A 25,835-nucleotide genomic window follows, 5' to 3' on the forward strand; every position below is an offset into this window, starting at 1 on the left:
CATCCACCTAGCCACTCCCCAGAGGAAGGGCAGTCTGTAAGGTGTGAGGACAGTATCTTGAGTGGTGTGTGCCCAGGAGCCAAGCCTGGGGCCTGACTCCTGCCAGCCCACCCCCGGGCCTCCTGGTCACGACCAGCTGTGGCAACAAGCAGTGTATGTGGGACTCTGGACTGGTTTCTATTGAAGCGGACGCTGCCAAGCTGGTATTCCTCAGGCTGGGACCCCCATGCCAGGCCACTGCCTCAGGCTCTGACCCCTCTCTCTCCCCAGCTCTATAGCATCGCCGCACCATCTCGAAGCTTCCGAGACTTCAAAGTTCAGTTTGTGCCCTTTCATTCAGACCTTGGCTACAGGCACAAATACATTTACAAGAGCCCTGAGCTGCCACGGATACTGAGGTGAGACATTCTCTTCCCACCCAGGGGCTTCGTCTGGGCAGCACTGGCTCACACCTAACATGCAGCAGGTGGCAGCTGCTGAAGCTGCTCGGGGGGCCTCAGTGGGGCCAAGATTCACAGTGATTTGGGAGCCTTCCATTTCCTTGGCAGAGGGGTTTGAGGGAGTGCCTCTCTCCCGCTCCAGACTGTTCACATGATCATGCAGGGTGAGCCACCTCCATGTTGTACAGGATGTACAGACCCACACAGGAGGGCACGCACGCTCACAGGTGGCCACATGTTTGGGAGCACTACAGACACAGACACCCCAGCCATTTGCAGGCCTCGGATCTCTTCCACACACCTCTCAGATGTACGTGCTGCCCCTGGGCCAGCTCCTCAAAAGCCTCTGTCGCCAGCTGCTTCTTTAAGGGACGCTGTGCTCCTGACTGCCCTGCACTGGCAGGACATGGGCACCAGCCCAGAGAGCCACGAGTACCCACCTGGGCCTGAGTGCAGAGCCCAAGCCTGAGGGTGAGGCCTTGGCAGTAGTGACAAGGGCAGTGTGTGGAACAGACCAACCCCCGGCCTCTGTACTGCCCTGGGCCCTATGCAGGTTGCTGCCCAGACTCGCCTACCTGCCTGTCAGAGGACACAGGCCCCCACCCCACTGCCTTGGGCAAGATGCTAACCCTCCCTGTGCATGGGACAAGGCTTCCGAGCCCAGGAGGGCATGTGGTACTTTGACCCTGAGCACTGGACCCATGGAGGTCCAGGCTGCTAATGGTGATAGTTTTTTGTTGTGTTGTGCCAGTCAGCTCCAAAAAGTAGGTCAAGGTGCCAGTTTCTCCCTGCAGGGGACTGAAATTGGTGGCCTGAATTGCCTCCCAGTGCTGTATATCCTGTGAGTAATTCTACTGCAAACTTCTGCTTTTCTCCAGTTGCCTTTGGAAGTTGCAGAGGCAAAGCTGTGTCCCTTTAGCACAGGGACCTGGGTTGCTGAGAGGACAGTGGGCTCAGAGTATGGGTTTGCTTTGGGGTTATAGTTTTCCCCACTATAAAAGGAAGATATTTATAGAAAATTTAGACCAGAGAATAGCTCTGAAGTTGAGGGTCAAGAATCGGAGGCCTTGTCTCCGTGCCTGTGTGTTGGGCTTTCACTTGGCACCATGCTGCTTGCGCCCTGCCTAACTCACTGAGTGCTGCTCTGGGCTACAGCGCATCCTCACGGGGCTCTTGGCTGCCTCCTCTCTGCACAGCCTCTGCTTCCTTAGATAGCAATGTGAGGACTGTGGAGAAGGATCTTTGGTCTGAGCTCAAATGATTGGCTCCTGATTGTCCTGTGGTCTAGGGAATTCCTGGGGAAGTCGGAGCCTGAGCACCAGCACTGAGCCTGGCCGTGGGAAGGAAGCATGAAGACCTCTGCCCTCCTCCCGTTTTCCTCCAGTCAGCAGCCCGGCATCCTGGAGCCCCCGGGGGGCCAGCGCCTGCAATGCTCAGGAGCCCAGCTCGCACCTGGAGAGGACTCAGTTGCCAGGCGGGGAGGCTCCTGCAGGCCCGCAGTGCCCAGAGGTCTGAGCATGGCTGTGTGGAAAGCGTGGGTGGCAGGCATGTGGCTCTCCTTGCTGCCCCTCAACCTGAGATCTTTATTGGGAGACTGGCAGCAGGCAGCCATCACTGCCTAGTTGATGCTGCACTGAGCTGGGCAGGGGGAGTCCAGACAGGGGACTCTGGGGGCTCGGGACCATGCTGAGCTTTCTGGCACCACCCACAGAGAATGTGGGGTCCAGGTTCTTTCTGCGCCTTCCCAGCACATGCAGAATGACTCCAGTGGTTCCATCGTCCCCTCCTGCCCTGTGTACCTGCTTGCCTTTCTCAGCTGCCCCGCCTCCCCTGGGCTGGCCCACTCACCCACAGTGGAGGTGCCCGGGATCTGCACTTCCTCCCCTTTCACCTACCTGTATGCCTAACCTGGCCTTAGACTGAGCTTTATTTAAGAATAAAATCGTGGTGGTGGTCCTTTTGTCTCTCTGCAGCGCGAGAAGGGTCAATGTTGCCTCCTGCCATGTCAGGCGCCCCAGCCAGGCTCAGAGCCCAGAGCCTAAAGCCTCTAGCTGCTTTGGAGCCACTCCATGACTCAGCCTCAGGCTATGAAATTTTCTAGTCCCAGCAGCTCAGAAATTTGCCAGGAGTAGGAAGTTTTGTTCACCTGCTTGCCCCTTTTTCCAAGTTGCAGTCCCAGCAACTGCTGTGCGCTGGCAGGGAGCCCAGAGGTCCTTGCAGTTACACTCCTCCTTCGCTGGGGTACCCTGAGCTACCTAACAGCAGTTCTCAGATCTAGAGAACACTTTTCCTAAGCAGGGGAGCAGCTGAGTAGACATTACATTACTTCTGAGGTCAGTTCATGAGAACACTGGCCCCCCTCCTGGCCAGGGTCTGCCCCGGCTCCTGGTCCCTAATCGGTGTCATTTCTGTTCTGCCCACCCATGGCCCCAGAGACACCACCTGCCCCAGGGTTGGGATCTGAGCCGGGGACCCAGAGTGTCTTTGCAAGGCTGTAGGAACCCCTAGGGGAGCCAGGCAGCCCCTTCTTTAGGACACAGGTTTACTCCAGCACAGAGCCCGAGGCTGCTCTCCTGGCCTTGTCGCACACTGCGGCTCCTGACCACGAAGCAGAGGCGACCTGCTCTACCTGGGCTGGCCTTCATCTTTTCCTCATTTTTTTGTCTGTGTAAGCTACTTTGTATCTTGCCTCAGTCCCCCAGCCAAGGATCCAAACTAAAAATACAAGCTCCTGGTGGGTTTGTTTTTTTGAGACAGTCTCACTCTGTTGCCCAGGCTGGAGTGCAGTGGCACAATCATAGGTCACAGCAACTTCCACCTCCTGGGCTCAAGCAGTTCCCCCACCTCAGCCTCCCAAGTAGGTGGGACTACAGGCACGTGCCACCATGCCCAGCTAATTCTTGTATGTTTTGTAAAGATGGGGTTTTCCATGTTGCCCAGGCTGGTCTCGAACTCCTGAGCAATCCTCCTGCCTTGGCCTGTCAAAGTGCTGGGATTATAGGCATGAGCCATTGCACTAGGCCAAGCTAGTTTTTTACAAAACTGACAGATGCAGGTAAGAGCGAGAAAGGCAGCTTCTGTGTGGCAGCTGCTCCATCACCTGTCAGCTCATTACACCCAAGTGCCCTACCCAGGGTGCTGAGCTCAGTTGTCCAAGCAACTAATCCCTGGGAGAGAACCCCGCAGACCTGGGGAGGCAGAGACTCCCAGGGTACCATCTTGGTGCCGCCCACCCAGGTGCACGGTGGGTGCGGGGATGAGGACAACCTGGCAGCACCAACCCCTGCATGACTAGGACTGAGGCCAAGGAGGCCCATGGCACTCCAGCATCCCAGTTCTTGGGTCTTCAAGGTTGCACTGAGCCCTAGGCTCGTTTCTCCTGATTTCTTAATCTGCAACTGTACAATTGAGGGGCAATGTTTGTTTTGGTCCCCAGGGCCAGGAGTGGGAGACAAAAGCCGCAGGTGCAAAGGGACCAGCACAAGTCACACCAGAAAGGTGTGTTTCTTATCCCCAGATAGCATGTTTAGTAATGGCTGGATTTGATAGGATTTTTAGAAAATAGCTAGCTTGGCCAGGAACAGTGCTTCACAACTGTAATCCCAGCACTTTGGGAGGCTGAGGTGGGCAGATCACCTGAGGTCAGGAGTTTGGCAAACATGGAAATTAGCCGGGTGTGGTGGTGGGCGCCTGTAATCCCAGCTACTCCGGAGGCTGAGGCAGGAGAATTGCTTGAACCCGGGAGGCAGAGATTGCAGTGAGCCAAGACCACGCCATTGCACTCCAGCCTGGGCAACAAAAGCAAAACTCCATCTCAAAACAAACAAACAAAAAAAAAACACTAGCTGTTCAGGCACACATGGCCCCAGGTCCCACACCTAGTGGAGATGCAAACTTTTCTGCCCTTAATCCCAGAATGATGGGGTGTAATTCAGCTCTAGTTTCAGAGGTGGGACCTGTGGCCCACTTGCAGGTCTCATCCCTGCACTGGCACCACCCTGGGCCTCAGGCCTGTGTTCTCTGTTTCCCACAGCCTTACACCACCACCTGCAGTTAGTGAAACATAGACCCCACATCAGCCAACCACAGCCACAAAGGTTTAATCAGTTTATCTCACAAGGCAGTAACAATGAGGGGCACAGTGGTGGTCAGGGTGGTGGCCCCAGTGGCCAATTCGGGGAGTATGGCCTCCACAGAGCCGCTGCCTGGGGCAGATGCTGTCAGGGCACGACCACAGCCCAGCACTTGCCCCACTCAATAAAAGGCTGTAGTGCTCTGGTGGGCTGTGCACCGTGCACAGATCCTCCTGGTGGGCACTGGAGGCCAGGGTGAAAAAGAGCCTCCCGCAGCCCAGATCCAGCATGCAAGGTGCTAGATTTCTTGGCAATTCCACAGGGAAGGACAGTAGCCTGTTCCCTGCCCTCTCTCTTGGGCAATGGGAGGCAGGTTGCCAGCCTTGGGGAGGGGCAAGGCTGTGAGGGGCTCACCCCCACCTCCCAGTGCCAGGCCTGCTGTCCAAGCAGAGCACAAACGGGTTCCTCCGGGACCCCTGGTCCTTTTTCCAGACGAGGCTGTGGCACCAGTGGAAAGGGAGGGAGAATGGACCCTGGCCCTTGTGTGTACAACAGGAAATGCACCTCAGGACACAGTGGGAGTCAGCAGGAGGGCACAGACCTGCCCCCTGCCAGGCAGAAAATGGGCCTCCTCAAGCACAAAAGTGACCAAGTACAATTTTCAGTTGCTAAAACAAGAAAAGTCTTCAGCTAGTTTCATTTCCATGTGTAGTTATTATTTTCTCTTTTAAATAAGCAAAACCAAGCTAAGCTGCATCAGCCAACTTCATCCTGACCAAGACCTCTGAGACAGCAGACACAGGCACCCACTCCAATGTCCCCCTCAGTCATCCCGGGTTCCAAGCACCCACACAATGCCCATTGGATGGCTACAAAAGAAGCCCCATCTGGGTCCATGACCCATATACCAGGTGCAGAGCCAGAGCAGGGGGCAGGGGGCAGGGGGGTGTGAAGGCGATGCCTGGAGGATCTGACCCCTCCCAGCGTGGCCAGGAGGCAGGGCTGGGCAGGATGACTGGGGCTACATGGGGCTTGGCCCTTCCCTGTGGCTGGCAGCCCAGATGTTGCAGTAACACAAGTCCCCAGGCTTCACTATGGCCACTGGCCCAGACCCCAAAATCCAGAGGCTCAACACTAAAGACATTGGCTAATACATAGCAAGATGCGTGCAAAGTTCTGGGGGAGCCCAGCAGGCGGCTCCACCTGCCTCCCACTCTGGGTGGGGCAAGTGCTGAAGCTGCAGGGCTGGCCACGACCCTTTGTACTGTCAACTCTGGCTTCCTTTACAAGAAACTAGGAGCGCTTCTAGCACATTCCTTCCTTGCCCTGCTCTCTCAAAACCACCCTGACCTGTATGGCCCCTCCTGGAAACATGGTACTCAGAAAAGCAGGGACCACCAAAGTGTTTGGGAAAAAAAGGAGGTGCAAAGTCAGCAAGAAAACAAATGCCCGCTGGTCCCGCCAAGGCAGGGTGTGCCTAGTCCCGGGGGATGTTGGGGGGCGGGATCTGCAGATCGCAGGGCTCCACGCCCCAGATCTCCCGTGCATACTCCGTGATGGTCCGGTCACTGGAGAACTTGCCCGAGCAGGCGATGTTCCTGATGACCTTCTTGGTCCACTCCTTGGGGTTCTGCAGGGAAGGAGATGAAATTAGTCTCTGGTGTCACAGGGCTAGGGGCTGCTAAAAGCATGGGATTCCAGAACTTTAGGACTTTCCAAATGAGCTCCGAGCCTTGGGGCCATCCGCTGGAAGAAGAGGACATTACCTTGGTCGTTGAAAAGGGTCCCCCACGGACCAGGAAAGCTACCACATTCTAGATCTAGGGAACAAGGAGCTGGAGAGAAGGTCCCAGCCTCGAAAATTCCTGCTAGGGCATGGCCCCCAGGACGACGATAGGGATAACACCAGGTAAGAACTGCCCAGGCAGATCCAGTGCCAGCGGACATGGCCAGGTACTCTCCTTCCACCAGGGAGCCTCACAGCTGCCACAAGCTGCAGCTCACACCAGGCCAGCCTTTCCTCGAGCCCAGCCCTGACTGAGGGAAGAGAGGGTCCCTCCCAGGGCCCTGCCCGTCACTCAGTTTCTAGGCCCCACATTCCTTTCTTGGCCATTAGGAGCTGTTTTTTCAACGGAGGGGGTGACAGTGACAGTGACAGCTTCCCTAAAGGCAGGTACAGCCGACTGATGACAGATCAGAATCACAAACCCCTCTGGCCTGGGCCAAGAACCTACTCAGATTGGGAAATAAACAATCCGACCCAACATGTCTACATGGACCCACCCAGCTGCTCCCCCAGCCTCTGGACCCAGGAGCCTCACCCGGTACAGCTGGTCCACCTGTGCCTGGCACTGCATGTAGGCTTCATAGTCTGCAAACACCTTGAACCTGGAATGAGAGAAAGGAGGCTGGGCCGGGGCAGCAGGGAGCCCTGCCCACACTGTCCCGAGGGGAGAGTCCCAGGGCAGGAGGCCAGGCACCATCCACCTGGTCCTGCCTGGAGCGAAGGGGCCCACAAAGCTGGTCAGAGCCAGGCTGCGCCAGGCCCATTTGGCCACAGGGCTTCTCTGTGAGCAACACTTATGTCCTGGGACAATATTTTAGAAAAACCTTATTTCGGCCGGGCGTGGTGGCTCACGCTTGTAATCCCAGCACTTTGGGAGGCCAAGGCGGGCGGATCACGAGGTCAGGAGATCGAGACCACGGTGAAACCCCGTCTCTACTAAAAAAAAAAATACAAAAAAAAAATTAGCCAGGCGTGGTGGCGGGCGCCTGTAGTCCCTCCCAGCTACTCGGGAGGCTGAGGCAGGAGAATGGCGTGAACCCGGGAGGCGGAGCTTGCAGTGAGCCGAGATTGCGCCACTGCACTCCAGCCTGGGTGACAGCGAGACTCCGTTTCAAAAAAAAAGAAAAAGAAAAAGAAAAACCTTATTTCAACCCAACACTCCTTTAAATAAACTGGCGTTTAAAACGTGTCTTCCACACACAGGGCAGTTAGAGCTAAACATGGGAGAGGCCTCCTGGGCAGACAGTGGAGTGCCCATGGCGCCGCCTCAGGGCAAGGGGCACTCGCTGGGGAACGGCATCTCTATTTGCTGTCTTATCTCAAGTCTAACTGGGATTTGCCTACACAGGAAATATTGACTTGCAGTTCCTGATGTGCTGAACAAAAATGCCAGATTTATTAATCTACAAATGCATTTCTGTTCACTATCGAGTCAGAAGCACACTTCACGCAATGCAGAGTTCACAATTTTAAAAGCACTTCCTTTATCACAGGCCTCAGCAGGGCCCAGGTTCCAGCCCAGATCCCAGCATGTGGTCAGAGCTAGTGTGACTGAAGCCAACAGGTGACACAGTCATCAAAGAGCAGCAGACAAAACTAACCCAAAGGCAGCTGAAAGTGGAGGACAGGTGAATTCCCAGCCCTCACCGGATTCAACTTTTGCCAACAGGGTAAAGAACTGCCCTGAGCTGCAAACCTTACAAAGTCTGTAACTCTAGATAAACCATATCATGTGCTAACTGCACTGAAATAAAACACTAACTACATTATAATGTTACATCGTTGCAAGTGAAACCCATTTTCACCACTGCCTGTCACTGGCACTGACGCCTGCCGCAGTTCTGCAGCCCTTGTGCGCCCCCTACCCCACCCAGGGAGTTTTGGGCCCATGCTCCCTCTACTGGCCTGCTGGGACACGGCTGCCCCTGGGACCTCCAACCAGCAGAGGACACCCCCTCCTGCTCAGCACATTGGTCCACAAGGCCTGGGGGCTGGACTCTCCTGCTGTCTCACTGCCCAGGGCCCCCTGGCATTGCCAGAGGCCATCGCAAACTCCTGGCTGGGGTCTAAGGCTCTGCCCAGTAAGGTCTCATGGGCACAGTGCAGAAAACGTCCTGAAAGCAAGGGTTTTGCTCTCCAAACAAGGTGGAATATCTAACCCACAAAGAGGACCCCTCCCAGCCAGCCAACCAGGGCAGTCGGTCCCACCTGTCATGGTGCATCAGCATGTTCACGATGTCCTTGAAGCAGTCTGGCTCCTTGGGAGAAAAAAAGCCACTGCTGATCTGGTCCACAGCCTGCTTCAGCTCGGGCAGGTGGTCGTAGTACTCCCTGGCATTGTACCTGTGAGGCGATGGGCCAGGAGTCAGCAGCCAGTGCCCCAGGTGGGCCACCTTGGGGGACAAGCCATGTTGGTGCCTGGCACAACCCCTGCCCCAGGATGGCCCTGGGAGCTCAAGGCGTGCATGGTCCAGGGCAGCAGCCAGTGGCTATGGGTGGCTACAATTCCCTTGAGCAGGGACCCGCAGAGATGTGAAGTCAGTCTAAAGCCAATCCCACCTGCTCCTTTGACTGTTAAAGAAATGTCATCACTAGCAGATCTGCTAGGACATAGTGGCTCATGCCACATCCCTAGTGGAGAGAGCCACTCAGAACTTGGCTCACTGTGAAATCCTGGGCAGAGCTTTTGAAAAACAGATGGCCGGAGGGGCAGGAAGTGAAGTGGAGCACCTTGGCTGGGACCTCGAAGATGGAAAAACACAAGCAAGACCAGACAGGACAAGGCAGAGCTAAGTGGGAGAGGGAGGGACAGGCAGACATGGGCATCCCAGGACGGGGCCTGGGCGGAAGAAGCTGTGTGAGGGCACAGAAAGGGTGCACAGGCCTGTGTGCTCGGGCCGGCAAGGCACAGCTCTGACTTTAGATGGCATGTGTGGTTTCACCTGACCCTACCTAAGGCTTCACGGGCTCCCCAGCGCTTCAAGGCAATCAGGCCAACACTGCCTTTTCTTTGTAATTATCGCTTGGAATCAGGCCAGTGCCGGATTCCTCATGAACGTCCAGGTCATGAAGAACAAGGAAAAACTGAGAAGCTGTCACAGACAAAATGACACTGGGGAGACCTGACAGCCACACACAGTGGAGTGCCCTGATGGGATCCTGGGATGGGAAAGACAGTAACAGAACCCTGGTGGAGTCGGAATGGAGTGTGGGCTGCAGGAGGGCCAGTGCTCCGAGCTCAGTGCAGCCAACGAAGGGGCGCGGGCAGAAGGTGGACGAAGCTCTGGGTGCTGTCTTCAGGATTCCCTCCTCCCCTCCGCCACCCCCCAACCCTCCCCCATCCCCCCCGCCACCCCCCAACTCCGCCATCCCCACCACCACCCCCAACCACCCCCCTACCCTGGCCCACACATTTAAAATGTTTCCAAATACTATTTTTAAACTATTTGTAACAGTTACAACTTAGACCAGGAACCTCAACAGCAGGCAAGCCCCAAATCAGCAGAGTGCTCCCAGCAGAGTGCCCCTGGCAGTGGGGTCCCGCCCAGCCCCAGCCCATTTCTGTGGGGCTGCGTCCAGCCTGTGCCCCAGGGGGTGTCCCTCTAGGAGACGCTCCCCAGGGGAAAAGGCCTTTCCTGGGGAGGAGCCCCTGGTCTGGACTCCACAGATTCAGCCTCGGAGCCAAGACAGGAGCAGCCCAGCGCCCCCACGTGGGCCTCACCCGCAGCCGGACCCCGTCCATTCCATGCACCTGGAAAGAATGGTCACCCCTGCAGGCAGGCACACAGCCCTGGGCGGGCACTGACCCTGGCACACAGTGGCCTGGCCCCAAGAGCCCGGTCCAGCCAATGCCCCCAGCCCAGCGCCCTTCATTCTCCATCCTCACGCTGCCAGGTGCCCAGGGGCACAGGCTCGCACCCTTTCCGGTCCAAGGCCTCGACATCCTCCACCCGCAGGCCGAAGATGAAGAGGTTCTCAGCCCCGGCCTCCTCGGCCATCTCCACGTTGGCGCCGTCCATGGTGCCGATGGTGAGGGCCCCGTTGAGCATGAACTTCATGTTGCCTGTGCCCGAGGCCTCAGTGCCTGCAGTGGAGATCTGCTGCGACAGATCAGCGGCTGGGATCACTGCAGAGGGGAGCACAGGAACAGGACCCCAATGTCCTCAGCCGCAAGGCTCACTGCAGGAGCCGCCAGCCCATCCACCCAGGGCTGGGTCACGGAGGGACCAATGCTGTGGCCCTGCTCCGGCCCCCGTCCTGCTCCCATTCCTGCTCCCACAGGGGCCCAGGCTGGACACGGCCACCCACCTCTGCAGGGCTCCCCTTCGTGACTGGGGCAGCCTTGAGGCAGAGGGCCCAAGATGGAGGCTCCTGAGGAGCCCCCCAGGTGGCAAAGGATCTCTGCACCAAAACCTTCCCAAAACCAGGCCTAGCCAAGGAGCCAGTCCTGGCTCGCTGACAATGTCGATCCCTGGATCCCCGCGACCTTGATCAGCCCCAGCGGCTCCCTGGATCCTTTCAGGAGGAATGTAGACTCGCATAGAGCCAGAAGGCTGGAGAGGCTGAGGGGTGGCGACCTCGTGGGCACCAGCAGCTGCCAGATGCCACGGCCCTGCGCTTTCTCTGTGCCTGTCCCTTGGGACTGGTCACCACTCCCAGACACGCTGTGACTGCACACAGTGACTACACAACCTGCTCTCCACCCTCACCTCGGGCTGCAGCCCAGTCAGCAACAGCAACACTGCCGGGGAGAACGGGGCCCTGACGCCAGCACCGAGACTCCAGATCAAGTGCCCAAAGGCCTGCTCTAAAGATGAGCAGGAGTCAGCTGGCCCCAAAAGACACATGAAGAGGGGAGCCTCAGGCAGCACGGAGGAGAGGAGATGCTTCGGTCAGAGGAGCAGGGAAGGACGAGCCACACCACTGAAGTTCCTGGCCAAGCCAGAGGCAAGCCGGCCTGTGAGTGCCTCAAGGGACCTCGCCTGCCAGGCACCACTAAAGAGGGGGAGCAACATGGACACCAAGGCAGCAGCCAGGCCACAGGGACGGTGCCCAGGGACTTCCCCCCGCCGCACCACTGAGCTTGCAAGGACAACAGTGGATCAGCCCTCTCACCTGCGGCAGCCTGGGAAGCCCAGGCGGCCTGAACTGGGGGGGGCCCTTGGCCCTCGGCGGCAGGAGGGGAGCACGAGAATGCCAGGCTCAGATCTCCCACCATCTGGTGGGCAAATCACTTTCCTGCCCAGTAGGGCCCACAGGGGTGGGAAGCGATGGGCTCCAGGGCACATGGCAGCACATCCCAGGACCGGCCCAGGCTGCCCTCAGGAAGCACAGACGAGGCAGGTGCTGCCACCTGAGAACAGTGGTGGGCCCAAGAGCAGGCAGGCAGTGAGGAGCAAGGACGTGGGCGGAGGAGGGGCAGCGGGGTTGAGGGAAGCTGGGGGCCCACAACCCCACTGGCCTGGTGCACGTCCCGCCAGCAGAGGGGCCCAGGGCAGAAGGCACGGCTGAGGGGCAGGAGGAGAGGGCAGGGGTGGGAGGGTACAGAGGGCAGGCCAGGCAGGTGTGGCAGTAAGGGTGCTCTGCTGGGGGATGACACTGCCTGTGACATGCAAGGCGCCCCGGACACACTGTGAGTCCTCCGCACTGCACAGGGAGCACTCCCCAAAGCCGTTCCCTGCTCGCCTGCAGCCCAGCTGGCTAGGCCTGGGTGTCCAGGCAGAGCTGAACTGGCTGAGGATGAAAGGCCCGGGGCCAGTACGGCGCCCATTCCCGGGCAGGAGTGAGTTTTCTGTCCAACACAGGCTTCCAGGGTTACCTTTCTCAGCCAAGGACACGCGGTAGTTCTCCAGGAAGATCACTTTCAACCTGTCACCCACAACTGGGTCATGATTGACGACGTCGCCGATGGACGTGACCAACTTGATGATCAGCTTGGCCATGTGGTAACCGGGCGCTGCCTGGAAGGGGAGGGTGAAGGTTTTTAGCATGAAAACGCCTTGTTCAGGCCCTGGGAGGCGCTCCTGGTTCCTGGAGGCTGTAGGAGGGTGAGGCCAGAGCCACAGGAGCCTGCCGTTGGGACGGTCAGTAGAGGAGCTAGGGAGGCCCCCCGGCCCCAAGGCCTCAGCTTCTGCTGAGCGCTCAAGATGGTGGCCACCTCGCCACATCCAGAAACGTGTCCGCCTCAAGTCTGGTTTTCTGGTTGTTGTTAGGTTTTCAGAAATTACAAGGTAAAAGAGACCAGGATTTCTAGAGCTGCCAACTGACAGGAAACAGAGAACTGTCCCTAGGGACATACTGGGACACAGTGGAGGGACACATTCGGAAAGAGCCAGGCTACGGCGGACAGACAACCCGATGTCTGTGACAGACAGACCGCGGGGAAAACCTACAGAGAACCGAGACACCACGGCCAGTCCAAGGTGAGGACTCACTGGGCCCTCACTCAGACCAACTTTTAGAAATGTCTGTCACTTTACAAAGACAACTAGGCCAGGGACCCATGAAGTACCCGAGTGAACATTTCATGACACGGAGGACTCCTGTCCAGTGCTTTAGGTGTGACGGATGGTGGTACTGTGTGGTGATGTTTCAGTCTACTCCCATTGTGGTTCTGGTGGAAAACATCATTTTATGAAGAGGAATGCTGACGTATGTAAGAGTGAAGAGCTAGCGTGTCTGCAGTTTACTGTGAAATGCTTCAGCTAGTCTGGGGCATAGGTTTATGGTTTTGCTACAGTTTTTCCTGCTTTTTTCTAGGTTCAAATGTTTCCTTCTTCTTTTTTTTTCTTTTTTTTTTTTTTGCTGAGACAGGGTCTGGCTCTGCTGCCCAGGCTGGAGTGCAGTGGTGCAATCATAGCTCACTGTAGCCTCAATCACCCAGGACAATCAATCCTCCTATTCAGCCGCCCAAGTAACTGGGACTTCAGACATGCACCACCACGCCCAGCTAATTTTTGCATTTTTTTGTAGAGATGGGGTTTTTCACCACATTGCCCAGGCTGGTCTCGAACTCCTGGGCTCATGCGATCCACCCGCCTCGGCTCCCAAAGTGCTGGGATTACAGACGTGGGACACCGTGCCTGGCCTAAAATCTTCATAATAACATTTAAAACTTTTTCAAACTCCATATCTCTATGGACTTTACATACTGAAATACTGACAAATAAAATGACACAATTCCAAAATTTGCTTCAAAAACAGCAGGTGACAGGAGTGGACAGAGACCAAACGGGGTGTGCCAGGAGGTGGCGGTGCCCAGAGGAGTGCCCACCCCTCTGACCAGCTTCCCACTCACTGAAGGCAGCAAGAGGGCAGCCTTCAGGCTGCACACAGGCACCAGCACCCCCAAGCCCCAGCCTTGCCATGGAGGGCTGGGGTGCCTCACACAGTCCAGACTCACTTAGGGCCACTGCTCCAGCAGGACCCTCCTAAGGATGCTGCACCCCACAGCAGCCCCACAGTTCTGGATAAAGACCAAGCTACTAGGGAAACATGGCAGGAGGTGGGGACACTGACTGCAGAGGGCTGATGAGTGTGATGATGTGACCTGGGACTCGATGACAGCACATCTAGGACTCTGAAAGTATGTGTCATAGTAAATAAAGTGAACTGAAACCAGGCAATGCTCAGGGCATGTGCAGGTGATGAAGCAGCCACAGCGCCCTGTGCCCACTGAGCACAAAGAGAAAGGACACTGCCCCCTCTGAGGTGGGCACCAGCAAGCCCACTGGGGACTGGCCCTCTAGGCTGGGCACCCCTCCAGTGAGCTGAGCAGGCAGGAGGCTTCCATCCCATTCTGACTCTCTACAGGGTCCCCACCCCCACAGGCACACCAGAGGGGCCAGTGACCGCTGGGCACCCGGTTCCCGAGTATGGATGTGGTGGCACCACGAGAGGCGTGCAGGCTGCCCACCCACCATCCCCGGACCAAACACCACAGAGAGGACTGCAGAGGAAGTCACTCACCTTGCCCCCAATCATAACAGTCCTGGGCACAAAGGCCTTGGCCGGGTCTCTCTTGATTCCTGCAGGACACACAGAAGAGACTCACACAAGGCACCGGGAGCCGGACGAGCACCTGCCAGGGCCCAGCAGCATCAGAGGCCGACCCTGAGGCAGGACAGGCACGCTCCGCCATGTGCTTCAAGCCCCAGAGACATGGGCGGCAGTGGCGCAGGGCCACTGGCCATCCACCAGGAACCTGCCACTTACAAGGGAACGAGGCCACCCTGAGGTCTGCACTTAGGTTCCCAGCTGGTGAGGAAGGCCAGTCAGGACCACGGACAAACCCGGCAGCTGACCCGAGCAAAGATGCTGTTCCCAGGGGCTCAGAGGAAAAGCTGCATCTCAGTTTCCAGAAAAGCCCAACACAGGAGCCTCCTTGGGTCTGGTCACCAGTGTTCAAGGCCCCTGTACATGAAGGGCACACTTGTGGGTTTTGTTTGGTTTTGTTTCTTGAGACAGCGGCTCACTCTGTCACCCAGGCTGGAGTGTGGTGGTGTGAGCATAGCTCATGGCAGCCTCTACCTTCCAGGCTCAAGCAATCCTCCCACCTCAGCCTCCTGAGTAGCTGGGATCCTAGGCACGTGCCACCATACTCAGCTAATTTTTTAATTTTTCGTAGAGATGAGGGTTTCTCTATATTGCCCAGGCTGGTTTCAAACTCCCACGCTCAAGCAATCCTCCCGCCTCGGCCTCCGGAAGTGCAGGGATTATAGGCGTGAGCTACCGCGCCTTGCGCTCTACCACTCTTGTGTTTTTTTTTTGTTGTTTCTTTTGTTTTTAAGAGTTAAGGTTTAGCTCTGCCACCCAGGCTGGAGTACTGTGGTGTCATCAGGGTTCACAGCAGCCACAGACTCCTGGGCTCAAGTGATCTTCCCCTCCTTAGCCTCCCAAGTAGATGGGACTACAGGCACCAACAGGTTACCACATGCAGCTAATTTTTTCACTTTTAGTACAGGTGGGGTCTCGCTTTTTTGCCCAGACTGGTCTCAAACTCCTGGCATCAAACAGTCGTCAGGCCTCAGCCTCCCAAATCATTGGGATTACAGGGGTGAGCCACCACACTGGCCTTAAAGTGTGTTTTAAACACATTGTTTGGATGACACAAAGAAAAAGTGGCAACCTCAGCCTTGTGGCTGTGGTGCCATCAGCCTGCAGGGGCACTGGGTGAGACCTCGTGTCTCCCCTCTGCCTTGCTGGGACAGCGGGTGAGGGCCCCCGAAGTTCTTCACGGAAGTGGATGGAGGGTCAAGCCATGACGGCCGGCTCACTGCCAGCCCAGCAAACAGGCTGTCCTCGCCAGGTCATGGGTTTGCAGATTTCACGGGAGGTTCCTACAAAAAGGGGATGAGCGGCCACCCTGGACAGGCGTTCACCAGCAAGCCGGGCCTGGGTGGGGCAGCAGGGAGTCCGGCTGATGTATACCACCCGGCCCCAGGCTCCAGGAGGAATGCAGCTGCCCCTTAGTGCTAGATCTTGTCACTTCTGGAAATCAGCAGAGAACAGGAAAAACGAAACACACAAGTGACGATTTCACCACAACTAAGAAAGAAGGAAACCATGCAAACCCCAGGTGACAGTGGGCAGGGGACAGGGTCCTGGGAGTCCTAACCTCTGGGGTGGGGCACTCTGGGCAGAGCTCCGGTCCTGGGGGCCACCAAGGAGCCCCCGGGGAACAGCAGGTTCAGGCGAGCGCCTCTCCCACAAGGGCACCCTCACAAGGCAGGTCCTGGCATCCAGGGGAGCCTCCCGCCCAGGTGAGACCTGGAGAGACAGCGGACACGCAGCCACAGGGAGGTGCCACAGGCTGGGGAAGCACAGCCTTGGCCCAGCAGAGGAGCTGCCTTGGAGGGCTGAGAAGCCTATTCCGAATAGCCCCAGGTGATCCAGCTCACCCCAACGTAGCAATGGAAGTCAGCACCCAGCCCCGCCACAGGCCACAGGAGGGGTGTGAACCCCTTCGCGAATCACATACCCTTGGTGACCACCAACTTGGAAAGACATGGAGCCAAACACAAGTCCTCAGGGAATGGGGCAGACAGCAGAGGAGAGGGGCAGAGAGCACGGGAGGAAAGTGCAGCCGGGAGATACTCCAGAGAGCAGTGCCACTCCATAGGACAAGGACAAACCAAGTCCTGAGAGAAGCAGGCACCAAGAAGGCAGGCCAGAAAAAGCCACCTCATGCCACACTGCAGCCCAGAAGCAGAAAACCAAACAGAACCAAACACACGTTTCAAACAGACAACTTTCCTGAAGTCTAGCAACACGTTCAACAAGCACCCGGAGTATTGGCGAAAAAGCCCCGTAACGGCCAACACCAAGACACAGTAATGACAGTGAGTCACTCATGAGATCGAGAACTCAGACCACGCCAGACTTCTGCACACACATCCACCCTCCAGACAGTGCCCGGTAGGGCCCTAAAAAGCACTGGGGGAAGGAAGCGGAGTCAAGACTGGCATCTTCAGCCAAACCGACCTTCATGGTGAAGGGTCCAGGCCGTTTTGAACAAGCGAGAACTCGGGAAGGTTGTTCCCACGAGCCAGTCATGAACTAGACACAAAGCGGCCGGCAGGGCTGGGCAGCACTTTGCAGGAGGACCGTGAGGAGCCGTGAACATACCCACCTGCAGACTCAAACGGATACAGCTGGGGGCAGAGGACTGATGCTGTGAGCTCTGACAGTGCGGGAGGGAGACAAGGTCCACACGTACATGCACACACATAAGCACACGTGTTTACACGCATGCACACACATACATTTATGCGTGCACACACAGACATGGGGCAAAGGGGAAGACCAGTGGGAGCGAGCACCAGCCTGTTGGCTGCCTCCTGTGAACGGCTGGAAATCACAGCGCGTCGTTCAAAACGAACGAACCAACCAAGCAGAAGCGGAGCATCTGGAAAGCCTGAAGGCCCACAATAGAAGACGATGCAACAACTGACTGGGGGCGGCGCGGGAGGAAGGGAGGGGGTGACCCGTGACTCTCACTGCCGCTCATAAATGGGACCAAGCGTTGTGCAAGCAGAGGATTCCGGGTCACCACCAGGGAAACGCAGAGTGTCACAATCGCAGGAGGAAAACGGGGCAAAGAAAGATGATGCAAAGTTCCCATGCACCACCTCTGAGCCGGGAAGCCACAGCCCTGGGAAGCACCTCCCGTGGTGCCCACACGGCAGAGGGGTCCTCAGCGGTGGTGGCCTCTAGCCTCTGTCCTACCACGTGTGTCTCAAACACACCCAGATCCTCCACCCCATCGAGGCTTACTCATTGGGAATAGGAGATCTATTCCCGGGAGGAGCTTTGTATCGGAAAGGAGGATGTGTGGTTCCTTTGGTTTTTAAAATACCTACTTTATTAAATTACAAAACTTTAGAAACCTAGTTTTTCCTTAAGGTTTTATTATCTATTAAACCTAACAAATATTCACACTGACCTTTGGGGGTCTCTGATTCATATTTGTTCTCATAATTAAATGTCCTTAGACATATAAGATACATGTGTAAATTTAACACATACTATCTTAATTTTTATAAGTATACTTTAAATGCCTCTAATAAGCATAATCTTTCTAAATAAGATTAGTCTCACAGAGATAATAACTAAATTTAAAATAAAAACTGAAGGCCCGGTACGGTGGCTCATGCCTAGAACCCCAGCCCTTTGGGAGGCAGAAGTGGGTAGATCACTTGAGGCCAGGAGTTTGAGACCAGCCTTGGCAACATGGTGAAACCCTGTCTCTACAAAAACTACAAGGGCATAGTGGCGTGCGCCTGTAGTCCCAGATACTTGGGGGACTGAGGTGCGAGGATTTCCTGGGCCCTTGGAGGCCGAGGCTGCAGTGAGCCATGATGGCGCCACTGCACTCCAGCCTGGGCCTTTCGGGTGTTTAACTGTTCACCTGCTCACGTGAGGCCTGGCATGGAGCACACAGAAAAACATGGCTTTTGCTTAAAATAAACGTGCCACATCACACATGCACACGCCTACACACGCACAGCCCCCACCGTGACAGAGGCCCAGGGTCTGCGCACAGCTGGCAGGCAAGGGCAAGCCTTGGGCCCCGCAGCACGGTCGTGCAGGTGATGCCGGCACTCACGGTTGTACAGAGTGACGACGTGCAGGCAGTTGAGCAGCTGCCGCTTGTACTCATGGATCCTCTTCACATGCACGTCGAACATGGAGGAGGGGTTGATCTTCACCTTGTACTCCTTCTCCAGGAAGGCCGAGAACTTGAGCTTGTTCTCCTGGGAGGGTGAAGGGGAAAGATGGCTGGAGACTTCACCAGGACTCCACCCACTGACCCTGCGGCTTCCTGCTTCGAGTGCCCTGTGAGGAGTGCTGCAGGGAGGGGGCGGGGGTATACAGGCTGGAGCTGAGGGGCAGAGATTGCACCAGGGGTCTTCTCATGGGAAAAGGGGAGAGGGTGATGCTGAAGGTGGGTCCACACCAGGAATAGGGGATAAGTGAGGAGCCGACCCAGGAGCATGCCTGGAGCCAAGCAAAAGACACTGCAGACCCAGGCGTGCAGGCGGGGGAGCAGCGCGGGAGCGGGACGGCTGAAAGGACTACAAGGAGAACTAGTTCTGGCCTCTAGGAGGAGGCCAAGCTCGACAGGCTGTGTAGATGGGCCTCCAGCCCGCTGAGGTCTGAAGGCTGCCGTGACTGGCCCTGGTCTAGCCGACGGGCTGCTGCCGGTGCAGACAGCTCGTGCACCTGCACAGCTCTCCAGGGGCAAAGAGGGCACCACGCTGGAATCGGCTTCTAGAGGCTTCCATACAGAACTGACCCGTGGCGGAGGGTCGAGGCACGGGCAGGGCTGGCCTGGGGTCTGCACTCACCTATCTGCCACATGACCTGTCCTCCTCGGGGCCCTCATCTGAAAGGCTGAGTGGGGTGGAGAGACCTCAGGCGACCCTAACAGCCTCACCCTCAGTCCTGTTCCGAGTCCCCACTAAAGCCCCAGTGGGTACCCCAGGACCTGTGTTGGGCCTACAGGAGGGCTGGGGCCAGGGCCTACCTGCCTGGTTGTGAGAGGGCTGGGGTCGGGGCTGGGGTCAGGGCCATGCCTACCTGTTTGACCTTGGCCACGTCCCTGATGAACACCTCGTCATTGACCAGCGGCAGCAGCTTCTTCAGCTGGCTCAGGTCAGTCAGGAACTCCTCCCCAATTTTCTGGAGAACGTAAAGGTTCCGCTCACTGTGGGCCTCAGCCTCCTGAGGCTGGGCCCCCTAGCCACCTGCCCTCCTCCCGTTGTCGCCCACGCCCCTGCTTTCCCCTGGGATCTGCTTGTCCGGGCCCCTCTGGGCATCCCACCTCTCAGGCCACAGGGTCACCACAGCAGCCCCTCCTACCTCTTCTGAGAGGGCTCTGCGAGGTGGCCCAGTCCTACCAGTTCAAATGTCCACAAGAAACACACGAGCCTCCCTCAGCCACCGATCCCAGGGTTCTCTGACGTTGAACATCCCATCACCACCCAAAACCCAAAGCCATCCTCCCACTGCCCTGCACCAGCACCTTCCCTGCCTGCAGCAGGTGGCCCCCCTCAAAGCCAGCACCTCACCCAGGTGCTGCCTGCAAACACTCGGCCACCTCTCCTCACTGTGCCCAGGCCCATCTCAGACTGCACAGGAGCCACACTGCTTTCCAGGTGCCAGGGGCCCGTCCCCCAGCACAGGGCATTGGACCAGTTTGCCCCAGAGCACTGCTCCCTCTCTCTTCATTCCCTCTTCAGACCTCAGCTTTCCTGGAAAGCCTTCCCTGACCATAGCCCCAGGTGGGTGGCCCAACCTCCCAGCGGCTGCTCCTTGCCTGCAGCACAGGGCCTGACACCTCAGCACTCATTTCCTTGGGGAGCTCGCATAGGAGCTGACATACAAACAGGAAATAGGCGCCCAGCCTGGCTGGCAGTCAGCTGCCTCTTGCCTCTTTTGCATTGGCTCCGTGGCTGCACTCAGCCACACCCCAGCCCTCCCTAAAGCTCAGCTTCTGAACTCGCACACAGGACCCACCAGGCCCCACTGGGTGACTGCCCAGCTCAGCGCCTATGTTCGGGGGCTTATCCCTCATGTCCAGAAGCCTGCAGGTCAACACCTGAGGGACAGACTCCTGCCTACTCAGCAAGTGCTCAGCAGGGGCTGATGACACGGCCCGCGGTTCTCAGCCTGGGCATCTCCACAGGCATGGGCGGGGCCTGGGGCTCACCTCCACGATGGTATCGGCCAGCCCCGGGTTGCACAGCAGCAGCCACCGACGGGGGGTGATGCCGTTGGTCTTATTCTGGAACTTCTCTGGCTCCAGTTCATAAAAATCCTTAAAGCTGCAAACACAGAGAACAGAGAACTGTCACAAATGCTGTGCCTTGAACCAGGTGAGCAAGAGACCTTAAGGCCTTTTAAGGAGGTCCCAAGAGCCCTCAAGCTCAGTGTTTCTGTTCTGTTTTCTGAGGAGAACACGGTGACTGAGGCCGCTGCAGGCTCTGGGAGCCGTACAAAGGCAGCGCCTGCACCCTGGGGCATCTGTGGCTGGCTGTGCGGTTTGCCCAACCACAACATTGCAGGCATCAAGCCTGGCCGTTCTCCAGACTGGTCCGTGCAGAAACAGATGTCCAAGTCACGACAGCCGAGACCGCAGGACTTCAGGGCTTGAGAAGCTGCACTCGGTCTCCTCATCACTACTGGGGAGGGGCCTGACACAGAAGCTTGCTGTGGGCACCACGCACAGAGCCTGCAGCCCAGCCCTGGGCACAGAAGCCTCCGCTCCCGCTGGCTGCTGCCTGCTCAGCACTCACAGTAGGTGCTCAGCACATGCTACGTGAAAGAGTCGGAGTAATTCCTAGATCACGCCCCACCTAAGAGGGGCAAGAACAAGATCTGACCTAAGAATCCCACCTTCAAGCCCTGTCCAAGCCCTGCCAGCGGCAGGTGGACCAGTGGTGCAGAGCCTCCGACTGGACCCCCAGGAAGGCAGGGGTGCAGGAGAGCAACAGGAGACAAAGCCGTCTCCCCGTTGCCCAGAGAGCCCGATCCCTCCAGAGGCCCCCGTGTGCTGGTCGGTGAACACACAACAAGGCGTGACCCTGACAGGGTGTTCTGGGCAGCTCTGTCATTCCCATGGAGGCAGGGGCCTAGTGGCACGGGGTGTAGGCTGTACAGCTGGGTCCATGTGTTTGGTGGATGGTCCTAGACGCAGGCCTGGGTGTCAGACAGAGCTGGCCCTGCTGGGGCAAGCACCCCACTCACACCGACTGTTTCACGATCTCCGAGTGGATCCTCGCCACACCGTTGACAGCATGGGACCCAATCACACACAGGTGGGCCATGTTGATCCGCTTGCAGTCCCCCTCCTCGATCACAGACATCCTGCGCAGGCGGTCCACATCCCCGGGAAACAGTGCGGCCACGTGCTGGTGCCAAAACACAGAGGCAGGTGGGCGGGCACAGGAGGCCCCACGGAGACCCAGCACTCCCCATGACCAGGGGACACTCCATGACCACCCATGGGAAGCTCTGCTGCCTCCAGGGAAATCCTGGGGCTGTGACAGCCAGATCTCCCTCCCTCAAGTGCTCCCAGCCCTAGCAGGGACCTCCGAGGCATCTCACAAGGGCCCGGGCCCAGCTCGAGGAGAAGGCTCTCGCTCACCCCACTCCACAGCCCAGGTAAGGGCCCAGCCCGAGGAGAAGGCTCTCGCTCACCCCACTCCCCAGCCCAGGAAAGGGCCCAGCCCGGCCCAGGGACCCACAGGGCTGCTGAGGAAGATGGGTCTGAGGGAGAGGACATGCAATTTAATTTACAAAGAGGAACCTGAGACAGCTGTGGGCCAGGCGTGGGGATCAGCCAACAGCTCTGCCAAGGGACAGCCCCCAGCCCCAAGCATCCTCTGCTGAACGGAGGGTGCCTCGTTCAAGGAGTAAAGCACCTCCTCTTCCAGGCCAGGTGGGGGGCTGTTGGCATGGGTGTAGCCGCCACCCCACACGGCCAGCTGGGCCCACACTCACGTCCAGGTGCCGCTGGTTGATGGCATAGATGATCTCCAGGTGCCGCGGCAGCAGCTTCTCAAACATGGACACGGGCCAGCGCTCCAAGGCCTCAGGCAGCACAGTGTGGTTGGTGTACGCACAGGTCTTCTTCGTGATTTCCCAGGCCTAGGCCATTCGAGAATGTTCCCATGTGTTTGTTTAGAAACAAGCAGCTCTCTGGCCAGTTGCCTAGGCAGGGTGAGTGTCCAGGATCCCAGGCAGATGCTGGGTACCCCAGGAAGGGCCACCGTCCCCTCTGCTCTCCAAGGTGGATCTGGAGCCCTCTGAAAGCCTGACATGCAGCCCAGAGCCCTCCCTCTGCTGACACAACCCATTGAAGTGTGACACTATGGTCCAGTGCGTGACACACAAATAAGACACACTCGCCTGCTACCTGGGGTCACCTTCACACTCTGCCGTCACTGGTAAACGGACAGACCGCTGAGTGGTTTTCTATTTATTTCCACTAAAGTGGCCAGACATGGTGGGGAGGACACTGGTTACTACATGGACCTGCCCCGTGCTGGCCAGAACTGGGGTACCCACAACAGGTACAGCCTCACCTGGAGTGCACACACCCCAAGACCAGAGAGGGGCTTGGGTTTCTACAAAACGGAGTTTAAAAAAATCGTTGCTTTCTTTCTTTCTTTTCTTTCTTTCTTTTCTTACTTTCTTTCTTTCTTTCTTTCTTTCTTTCTTTCTTTCTTTCTCTCTCTCTCTCTGTCTCTCTCTCTCTCTCTCTCTCTTTCTTTCTTTCTTCTCTTTCCCTCTCTAGCCCAGGCTACAATCTACTCCGCTTGCTGCTGCCCGCGCCGCGGACTGACTGGGACTGCCGGCACGCGCGACCACTCCCTGCCTTTTCTCCTTTCGCTGCAGGCACGCGTTCGCCATCTTGGCCACGCTGGTCGCCAGCTCCTGACGCTGAGTGCTCTGCCCGCCTCAGCCTCCCGAGGTACTGGGACTACAGACGGAGTCTCGCTCACCCAGTGCTCGGAGTTGCCCGGGCTGGAGTGCGGTGGCGTGGTCTGGCCTCGCGGCAGCCTCTGCCCCCCAGCCGCCTGCCTTGGCCTACCAGGGTGCTGGGATTGCAGCCCCTGCCCGGCCGCCGCCCCATCTGGGAGGTGGGGAGCGCCTCTGCCCAGCCGCCCCGTCTGGGAAGTGAGGAGCACCTCTGCCCGGCCACCCACCGTCTGGGAAGTGAGGAGCGCCTCTGCCCGGCCGCCCCGTCTGGGAAGTGAGGAGCACCTCTGCCCGGCCACCCATCGTCTGGGAAGTGAGGAGCGCCTCTGCCCGGCCACCCATCGTCTGGGAAGTGAGGAGCGCCTCTGCCCGGCCACCCAGTCTGGGAAGTGAGGAGCGCCTCTGCCCGGCCGCCCCGTCTGGGAAGTGAGGAGCGCCTCTGCCCGGCCACCCATCGTCTGGGAAGTGAGGAGCGCCTCTGCCCGGGCGCCCCGTCCTGGAAGAAGTGAGGAGCGCCTCTGCCCGGCCGCCCCGTCCGGGAGGAAGTGAGGAGCGCCTCTGCCCGGCCACCCTGTCCGGGAAGAAGTGAGGAGCGCCTCTGCCCGGCCGCCCCGTCCGGGAAGAAGTGAGGAGCGCCTCTGCCCGGCCGCCCCGTCCGGGAAGAAGTGAGGAGCGCCTCTGCCCGGCCGCCCCATCTGGGAGGTGAGGAGCGCCTCTGCCCGGCCACCCATCGTCTGGGAAGTGAGGAGTGCCTCTGCCCGGCCACCCACCGTCTGGGAAGTGAGGAGCGCCTCTGCCCGGCCGCCCCGTCTGGGAAGTGAGGAGTGCCTCTGCCCGGCCGCCCCGTCTGGGAAGTGAGCAGCGCCTCTGCCCGGCCACCCCGTCCGGGAAGAAGTGAGGAGCGCCTCTGCCCGGCCGCCCCGTCCGGGAGGAAGTGAGGAGCGCCTCTGCCCGGCCGCCCCGTCCGGGAAGAAGTGAGGAGCGCCTCTGCCCGGCCACCCACCGTCTGGGAAGTGAGGAGCGCCTCTGCCCGGCCGCCCCGTCCGGGAAGTGAGGAGCGCCTCTGCCCGGCCGCCCCGTCCGGGAAGAAATGAGGAGCGCCTCTGCCCGGGCGCCCCGTCCGGGAAGAAGTGAGGAGCGCCTCTACCCGGCCGCCCCATCCGGGAAGAAGTGAGGAGCGCCTCTGTCCGGCCGCCCCGTCCGGGAGGAAGTGAGGAGCGCCTCTGCCCGGCCGCCCCGTCCGGGAGGAAGTGAGGAGCGCCTCTACCCGGCCGCCCCGTCCGGGAAGAAGTGAGGAGCGCCTCTGCCCGGCCGCCCCGTCCGGGAAGAAGTGAGGAGCGCCTCTGCCCGGCCGCCCCATCTGGGAGGTGAGGAGCGCCTCTGCCCGGCCACCCATCGTCTGGGAAGTGAGGAGCGCCTCTGCCCGGCCACCCACCGTCTGGGAAGTGAGGAGCGCCTCTGCCCGGCCGCCCCGTCTGGGAAGTGAGGAGCGCCTCTGCCCGGCCGCCCCGTCTGGGAAGTGAGGAGTGCCTCTGCCCGGCCGCCCCGTCTGGGAAGTGAGCAGCGCCTCTGCCCGGCCACCCTGTCCGGGAAGAAGTGAGGAGCGCCTCTGCCCGGCCGCCCCGTCCGGGAAGAAGTGAGGAGCGCCTCTGCCCGGGCGCCCCGTCCGGGAAGAAGTGAGGAGCGCCTCTGCCCGGCCGCCCCGTCCGGGAAGAAGTGAGGAGCGCCTCTGCCCGGCCGCCCCATCTGGGAGGTGAGGAGCGCCTCTGCCCGGCCACCCATCGTCTGGGAAGTGAGGAGCGCCTCTGCCCGGCCACCCACCGTCTGGGAAGTGAGGAGCGCCTCTGCCCGGCCGCCCCGTCTGGGAAGTGAGGAGCGCCTCTGCCCGGCCGCCCCGTCTGGGAAGTGAGGAGTGCCTCTGCCCGGCCGCCCCGTCTGGGAAGTGAGCAGCGCCTCTGCCCGGCCACCCTGTCCGGGAAGAAGTGAGGAGCGCCTCTACCCGGCCGCCCCGTCCGGGAAGAAGTGAGGAGCGCCTCTGCCCGGCCGCCCCGTCCGGGAAGAAGTGAGGAGCGCCTCTGCCCGGCCGCCCCGTCCGGGAAGAAGTGAGGAGCGCCTCTGCCCGGCCGCCCCGTCGGGGAAGAAGTGAGGAGCGCCTCTGCCCGGCCGCCCCGTCAGGGAAGAAGTGAGGAGCGCCTCTGCCCGGCCGCCCCATCTGGGAGGTGAGGAGCGCCTCTGCCCGGCCACCCATCGTCTGGGAAGTGAGGAGCGCCTCTGCCCGGCCACCCACCGTCTGGGAAGTGAGGAGCGCCTCTGCCCGGCCGCCCCGTCTGGGAAGTGAGGAGCGCCTCTGCCCGGCCGCCCCGTCTGGGAAGTGAGGAGTGCCTCTGCCCGGCCGCCCCGTCCGGGAAGAAGTGAGGAGCGCCTCTGCCCGGCCGCCCCGTCCGGGAGGAAGTGAGGAGCGCCTCTGCCCGGGCGCCACGTCCGGGAAGAAGTGAGGAGCGCCTCTGCCCGGCCACCCACCGTCTGGGAAGTGAGGAGCGCCTCTGCCCG

The 25,835-nt window shown here is 59.0% G+C and overlaps 2 protein-coding genes across 5 annotated transcripts in view; one reads left to right on the forward strand and one right to left on the reverse strand.

The window, feature by feature from the left end:
• The window catches only part of ABHD12 (abhydrolase domain containing 12, lysophospholipase), an 88,618-nt gene extending 80,544 nt beyond the window's left edge, over positions 1–8,074 (forward strand). The window contains exons 12-13 of one of the 2 annotated variants that reach the window (XM_055265631.2): positions 271–398; positions 1,729–2,396. In XM_055265631.2, the coding sequence (XP_055121606.2) occupies positions 271–398; positions 1,729–1,768 (168 nt within the window). In that variant the 3' untranslated portion in view covers positions 1,769–2,396. Of the gene's footprint in view, positions 1–270; positions 399–1,728; positions 2,397–7,792 lie in introns of those variants that run through there. The other variant, XM_055265630.2, reaches the window with a different exon arrangement.
• The window catches only part of PYGB (glycogen phosphorylase B), a 66,604-nt gene continuing 45,284 nt past the window's right edge, over positions 4,516–25,835 (reverse strand). For all 3 annotated transcript variants that reach the window (XM_055265612.2, XM_055265611.2, XM_063633862.1), the window contains 11 exons: positions 22,305–22,451; positions 21,549–21,712; positions 20,512–20,626; positions 19,380–19,481; positions 18,406–18,553; positions 14,268–14,326; positions 12,118–12,259; positions 10,218–10,425; positions 8,508–8,642; positions 6,835–6,901; positions 4,516–6,143 (listed from right to left, as the gene is read on the reverse strand). In XM_055265612.2, coding sequence (XP_055121587.2) covers positions 5,991–6,143; positions 6,835–6,901; positions 8,508–8,642; positions 10,218–10,425; positions 12,118–12,259; positions 14,268–14,326; positions 18,406–18,553; positions 19,380–19,481; positions 20,512–20,626; positions 21,549–21,712; positions 22,305–22,451 — 1,440 coding nt within the window. In that variant the 3' untranslated portion in view covers positions 4,516–5,990. The remainder of the gene's footprint in view (positions 6,144–6,834; positions 6,902–8,507; positions 8,643–10,217; positions 10,426–12,117; positions 12,260–14,267; positions 14,327–18,405; positions 18,554–19,379; positions 19,482–20,511; positions 20,627–21,548; positions 21,713–22,304; positions 22,452–25,835) is intronic.

The sequence above is a fragment of the Symphalangus syndactylus genome, chromosome 24 (assembly GCF_028878055.3).
Source record: "Symphalangus syndactylus isolate Jambi chromosome 24, NHGRI_mSymSyn1-v2.1_pri, whole genome shotgun sequence".
NCBI classification, from domain to species: Eukaryota; Metazoa; Chordata; class Mammalia; order Primates; family Hylobatidae; genus Symphalangus; species Symphalangus syndactylus.